The sequence below is a fragment of the Battus philenor genome, unplaced genomic scaffold (genome assembly GCF_028537555.1).
Source record: "Battus philenor isolate CCGP_79_NKW_IND1 unplaced genomic scaffold, ilBatPhil1.0.hap1 SCAF_17, whole genome shotgun sequence".
Taxonomy (NCBI): domain Eukaryota; kingdom Metazoa; phylum Arthropoda; class Insecta; order Lepidoptera; family Papilionidae; genus Battus; species Battus philenor.
The window spans coordinates 5,668,415-5,675,691 of record NW_027181679.1 but is presented as its reverse complement, the minus strand read 5'-3'; the positions used below and the strand labels follow the sequence as shown (position 1 = coordinate 5,675,691).

At 30.3% G+C, this 7,277-nt stretch overlaps 2 protein-coding genes across 2 annotated transcripts; one reads left to right on the top strand and one right to left on the bottom strand.

Annotated features, from left to right (window-relative positions):
• The first annotated feature begins 634 nt into the window (after positions 1-634).
• Positions 635-4,276, top strand: LOC137919863 (lipopolysaccharide-induced tumor necrosis factor-alpha factor homolog). The gene is made up of 2 exons (XM_068763076.1): positions 635-1,187; positions 1,899-4,276. Exons 1-2 carry the CDS (start codon positions 787-789, stop codon positions 2,011-2,013), a joined length of 516 nt encoding a protein of 171 aa, XP_068619177.1. The 5' UTR covers positions 635-786; the 3' UTR covers positions 2,014-4,276.
• Positions 4,277-5,043: 767 nt separating this feature from the next.
• Nxt1 (NTF2-related export protein 1) lies at positions 5,044-5,460 on the bottom strand. The gene has a single exon (XM_068763267.1). It carries the CDS (start codon positions 5,458-5,460, stop codon positions 5,044-5,046), a length of 417 nt encoding a protein of 138 aa, XP_068619368.1.
• Between the last annotated feature and the right edge of the window lie 1,817 nt (positions 5,461-7,277).

Below are 7,277 nucleotides of genomic sequence, written 5' to 3'. Positions count from 1 at the left end.
GAACTGACAAAAACAAGTGACAGTCTGCATAAATATAGTGTGATAGACACTCTTTAATTTGAATATCGAACTTGATCCAAAAAGGTTTCATATATATGCACTTCTAAGAACTTTTTGATTCACCCTCGTATGTAAATTTCAAATGCCACTTATAACAACAGCATGGCTTATGGCCTAGGTATTTAACGGTATATTCAAATTTACATACTTACGTGAAAAAAACAGTAGGTAGATACGATACAGTTTATTAAAAATTGTTATTAATACTTTTATTTACTAGAATAAAACCGCTTTAGGGTTATCTGTACATGATCACAAAAACTTTGAATTTTCGCCATAGTGGAATTATTGCTAAATCCGACAGTTTTCATTTTAAACGTGTAAAAAAAATTCAGAAGACAGAAATATACCCAACCGTAGATTTCGTAAAGGGCTTAATCGCAAAACTGCTACTACAGTGATTGCGATTTTATTTCAGGCACCCATCAATATACATTTTTTAACACTTTTTGTCGAAATTGTTCACAAAAATATTTTTGTTTTAATATGTGCCCTTCAAACTTCGGCCAACAGACAGTCGCCTAGCTTGCCCAACCCTTTATCAAACTGTGTCATTTTCATTGAAAAATATTTATTAATTTGGCAACACAGAAAACATTTATCAATACACTTCGTGACTAGTTATAAAGTTTTCTAAAATTGTTCTCAATTATCAACCGTATAATAACAAGTTATAAAAAAGGGGCAGTAAATTTATTAAAAAAATTACATTAAACGTAGTCTGTAATGGCGACTTCTAGCAATGTCGCCTCTGCTCCTGTTGTTGCTCCTGGTGCAAATGATCTTCCACCACCATACTCTGCTGTAGTGGGCAATCCACAATATGGCTTTGTGTCTCCGCAAGGAGAACCTATACCTACTGGTGGTTATCAATTACCGAAACAGTTTACTGCACCTGGAGTGTATCCTCATCCACCAAACATAAGTGCTCAGCCTCAGCCTGGATTAATGGGTCCTGCACCTACTAGTGCTTCTGTTCCTGTTGGGATAGTGTTGCCTCCGGCAGTAGGAACTGAACCTACAACGATAACTTGCTTTAATTGCGGCAAAGTGGTCACGACAAGAGTGACATACACGACAGCTTGGCACACACATTTAGTTGCCGGCTCTATTTGCGTCACTACAATGTAAGTTTCTATAATGAAATAAATAATTATAAAAAATAATTGTCTGAAATTTTTTAAATAAAATAACATATTTAGTTTTCATGACAAAAATTGGTACTTAGTAAGGAAAATGTTAATTGAATAACTATAAAACATACCAGAAAGTAGTCGGCTTACTGTTTTTAGAGCTCTGCGTTCTATACCTCTACATGCCATTTTTTACACAGCCAAAATTAGTGTAAATAGTTGAGTGTGAATGTTTACAAAAACAATGATACTTTAAGAAAATTTTGGGTAATTTCTATTTAATTATAACCTGCTTTTATTTAAATTAACATCATAATATTTGTTTTATGGTAAGTAATAGATGTGATGTAATCTGCTGATATAACCATGCAGTTCTATGTATAATTCTGTTTTGCGATATTGTGCATGACACCACCTTTCTTTTAATCAGTGCATAATATGTCAATATGATTCATTAACTTGGTTCGAATTGGAACAGTAAGTAAATTTTGTGATAGATATATCTGACATACCCAGGCTTCAGTTTGTGATACTTATCTAGACAACTACCAAGTACAACTACCTAAAGAAACCTATGATTGCATGTCTACAATTTTTGGAAAATAACACTAAAATTTTATGACATGGACATTGTTGAGGAAGTTAGCAATCCAACCATGTTATTTTATTAAAATTTTTAACTAATATTGTTTTCTAATTTTGCAGGGTATGCTCACTTTGCTGCCTAGGTCTAATACCATACTGCTTTGACAACTTCAAGGACGCTGAGCATTATTGCCCCAACTGCAACACTTTTATTGGCAAATCTGCTAAATGTTAAAGAATTATTTGTAATTAAATAATTTATGGTTTGTGTTTGCTGACAATACTGGCTTATGAAATCCATGGTGAATACTCTATGGAAAATTATTGATTATTCAGCAATATATGTGTAATTTAAACATAACATCATTCTAGCCTGAGGTTCATGTTCAAGTACTATTTATATTAGTTACTATATTTAATAGTTAAAATGTGAATATTATTGAAGAAAACCCCATGATATAGAATTTTATCTGACATCTGGTGGTATTTTTAATTTAAAGAAATGGACACAATTGTTTTGATATTAACAGCACCCTATTAAAATACCTGCTTGATAATATATGAAAGAAACAGATCAATAATTTTATGTACCTTTACTCTTATGTATTGCTCAAACTTTTGTCAATATCATTATTAAGATTTAATCAAAATTCAAGTATACTTGCTAGCTATTATAATAAATTGCATTTTGCTAAAGTCAAGAGTAAATAATGTTTGTCTATAATTTTCCATGTATTGAACCACTACAATATATTATATGGGTTCAAAACATTTTATTTTGCTATTAAATGATTATACACATTATATATTATTTGCTTGCATATGTTGCTTGTAAAAGGCAGGTTCTATATGTAAGCAAAATACTGGTGATGAAAAAGTAAGCACCAATCTGTCTAGACTTGTTCATTGTTCAGGTTACTTATTTTTAAACAAAAAAGCCTGTCTTAACAACAGTTATCTATAGAATCAAATATAAATAAAATTGTAAAATTTTCGACTAAAATTCAAAATTAAACAAACTTATTTTGTCAGTAAAATATAAAGAAAAACAGTTGCCAAATTGAATTCTTTGCTATACTCTTATGCTACTCAAGTTCAACACATTACATTCTGCATTAAATTTTCTTAAACATTTGTGGTATTCGGTTTTCTATAATGTTATAGAACAATTAAAATTAAATATTCTTAACCAGCATAATGCAATTTATTGTTATAAGTTAAGATAATAAATTATATATTTATACCTGTTTAGTTATTAATTGAAGTATCTTTTTTATCAGAAATCCATGCTTTGTAAAATCTTTTCATGTAAATAGTACGGAAAATGCCTGCTGAGGTAATTATTTTTGAACATTTCTTAACTATGATGCTATACATAAATAAGAAAAAGTTTTAAAGGTGTCACTAAAGAAATGAATTTACTAATATAATTGTTTAATAAAATGTATATGTAGGTAAAATACATGTGCAGGATTTACCTCCAAGCATGTTCCTAACACTGTTTACATAGAGACACATTTGATTGGATAGTGTGAAGCATCCCCAGATTAATTAAAATTAAAAAAATTAAATATTTGAGTATTTATTGAATATAATCATAGCAGGTATAAAATTGGTTGGTTGGTTGGTTCATTTTCATCACGTGTATAATACTGTAAGCAAAAAGAACGGTGAATTTCTTAATAACTTTTTTTATTTATTCTTCCAAATTAATTTCAAAGGGCACTTTTGTCTATGCTTTTTCCAGTCTTTGAAACAGTCGGAATATTTTTCAAGAACTTTAAGACACTTACTACTTTAAACAGACACTTGGCAATGTATATGTATATCTATATATACAATCCTGGGAAAAAAATACCTGCCTTTCTAATGCTCAGAAGTTAGAAATGACAATTTCGCCTTTCTTATGATTACAGTAGTATATGCAAATTACAATATTTCCCAAACACAAATTGTGTACATAAAAGATTTCCATGACTTATTTGGACTCTAAGACTTACATATATATAATGCTTTTGATATAGTGTTAAGGTATAGAAATGTGTATAATCACCAATATTCCTGTAGATGGTTTAGAAAATAAAGTATTACCTTTGAATATTATACACCATTAAATATGTATATTTTGGATATGTGATACTAGTTTATGTATCACTTCATTATAGATAATAAGAGAATAATTTAAATCATTGATCAGTTCACTGTGCAACTGCTATTGCCGAAAAGTAGTAATAAATCTAAGTTTATATAAGAATGAGAAATGTTTGCACTTAATTTGGATATCTACAAATACTGAAAAGCCATACAAAGAAAATTTTAAACAATGTGAATATATGTCAGCAAATTTTCACAAATGTGCTAAAGTGAAAATGGTCACAAATGTGTCTAACTTTTTTGAGATTTTAATCTCATTTGTGTTTAAATTAATTAAAATGCATCATAAAATTTATATTGCTTTTACAATTACTTCAACAATGAAATCAAGTAATTTTTTTATATTTCTGAATAAATATTTGTAATATTGCCTTGTTTTTCATTTGCCTACACTTAACCATTATTAGATTTCAATGAGGCATGGCTCATGTATCTAATCATTTTATCTTTGAATGATAAGATATGTATGGATAAAACACCTCATAACCAACAACAATGTGCAGTTACTAGAAAATATTACCAACGAATTTAATACAAGCACTACAGCAGTTTGAAATGTTTATGGAGGATGTCTCAGCATCAAGATCAACCGCCACCATACACACCCTCAGTGGAAACAGTAAATAATTCACATATAATACATCAAACTGTTATTATTCAGACTCAACTTAAAGATGAACCCACATTATACCACTGTCCAACATGCAAAGAAATTTCTCTGATTAAAATTAAATATGTAAATTCTAAAAAAACTCATATGATCGCTGGCTTTATAGGTGGATGTACTTTGTAAGTATAGATTGAACATAATTCACATTAGTTACATACAAGTTACAAGTTTTCATTTCCTTTTTCAGTTGGTGCATGCTTTGTTGTTTAGCTGCAATACCATATTTGCTACCGACATTGAAGAAGACTGAACACTATTGTGCAAACTGTGACTCATATCTTGGAACATACTCAAAATTATGACAATTATCTCCTAATTTAAAACTTTTGGTTACCGAGAAGGATAATAAAACAAAATTTTAAAGTGTCAATTCTTAAGTTATTTCTTATATAACACAATTATTTCTATAACCTTTAATACATAAAATGTTGAATGCTGATGTTAACTGTTATGTGGCACTTGTAGTCTAAAACAATCCGATGCTATTTTCCACTTGCCGTCCACAGCCACGATTAAAAAGGTCTGTTGAAAAGGCTTCTTTATATTATCATTTTGGTAAATGACATCTCCGCAAGCTTGAATAAGAAATGTTAACTTATTAGCGACTAAATTTTCTGATATGGGTTGGGCGTCCAAGGTTCGAAGAACATGGTTACTGCCAGGTAAATCCATAAGAAATTTCTGTATTTTCTCGTTACCATGTATTCCATTTCCATTCCAAACCAATAATCCTGTATCAAGGTATAATTTTGAAGTTAGATGCCGGCTGTTGTCCACTTGCTTATAAAATACCCTTGTAAACTCTTCGGCTGTTTCACAGGCCTTATCCACAACTTTAAGAGCAACTTCTGAAGACATACTTTTTTAATTATAAAGTTACTGTTGTCAAATAAAACAAAATTGATTTTTAAAATATTATGGTGTTAACAATACTTCTAACATGACATAAAAATTGACAGTTCGTGTGTCACTCTTGCAGAAATAACATGTACAATTTGTATTTATTTCTTGTTTTACAGATTTATATGTTCAATATTTTTGCATGATCGTTCCTAACTTAGCTATTTGTTGCCGCTATAAATATTAAATAATATTTACTTGATTATGTGGCTATTCGCCACACGTAATGTTACATTTGTACAAATTTCGCAAAGAACGATCTTAAATATATCGAGTTATTCTATCTTTATAATTTTTATCAATTAGCTTAAAAATTTCTTCATAAAAGCGTTTCTGGTAAAAGAATTTTTAAGATGATATGAAAACAGCAATATATGTAAACTAATTAAATGTAAACATATCTCTAAGCAGGTTTATAATCATTGCAAGTTTATAATTATTTATTTTTCTTATAGCTTATTTTTATCTCTGTATATATCTCTAAAACAAATAAATAATATATATATTCTTTTATTACTTAAAGAAAATAGCAACACTGTCTATTTATTTATGACAGAATAGCGGGCTATTTTAATAACAAGTAATTTTCTGGTTATGATGAAGTTTCAAAATAACAAAATGACTACGAATAACTGACTTTTATTAAATATACGTTAAATACTTAATTTTTTTTATGAACCTATCTACGAACGCGATACTAAACTGACGTCAATCCTTCACGCGCACTAGTCGTAGAAACACGACCGGCATTGGAATTATAGAGCAGTGCGATTTTTTGTGGATAAGTAACACTAAACAAATCAAAATCTACTACCCTGATTCATTGCGCCAAAGCAGAAGACTATATAACATACCGACATTAAACTAATTAATTAAATATTTCGTGATATAAATACAAATAAAGTTAACAGAAAAAGTATACGAAAGAAATACGTTTTGCATAAAAAATAATTATAAATAATATCAATACTTTATTTTACGTTGTTTTTTATTTTATCTATTTAAATTACTAAATTAATTAATTATAAAATATTGCAAAAGTCATAAACATTTTTTTTAAATCTCTTCTGCTCAACGTATCTTCATATCATTCTTCATCCATTATTTTCATAAGATTATTATCCCTCGCAGCTCCACTTTCATCGTATTATCGGTACCACCCTGGTTACTCACGAGGAAGTGCAGCGCATCGTAATACCAAATCTGAATAACCATGCCTTGGAGTCCACACTTATGACAAGGCGGGAATCAGTTTTATTATTAGAAGAAATAAACAAATTTTGTAGAAAATTTCAAAATATACATCTTTTTAATTTGTGGATACCTGAGAGAACCTAGATGAACCGATGCGACAACTATTTTCTATCGGCGTCATCGTTCTTGATGCCTCTCCGAAAACTCTGATATTATCGGGAGGTTCAAAACATAGTGGACATCAATATTTCTTTGGTATGACTCGCTCGGGCATGCATTCAGCGCTTTATTGCTGATGCCGTCCGGCCTGGGCGACTTCTTAAGTTTGAGACTATCGATAATATCAGCGATTCCTTCCTCGATTAATAATGAGAGTGGGTCTCCCGGAGGGATGGCGATTTTCCTACGTGTCTCTGAATACACGGTATGTAGATGTCATTACATCTAATATATTGAGAGATATAATCTTAATAGATTGAGTCGGTACGTGGATGGTATACATTTGCAGACTGTCGGCAAGACACTCGACTTTCTCCAAGTCGTAGGCCTGGTTAACGGAGGGACTGAGTAAGACGCCAGTA

Bases quoted from the DNA above. Each gene is read 5' to 3' on its own strand.
- LOC137919863 (XM_068763076.1), top strand. From the start codon at position 787: ATGGCGACTTCTAGCAATGTCGCCTCTGCTCCTGTTGTTGCTCCTGGT. The intron at 1,188-1,898 runs GTAAGTTTCTAT...CTAATTTTGCAG, and splicing joins TCTATTTGCGTCACTACAAT to GGTATGCTCACTTTGCTGCC.
- Nxt1 (XM_068763267.1), bottom strand. From the start codon at position 5,460: ATGTCTTCAGAAGTTGCTCTTAAAGTTGTGGATAAGGCCTGTGAAACA.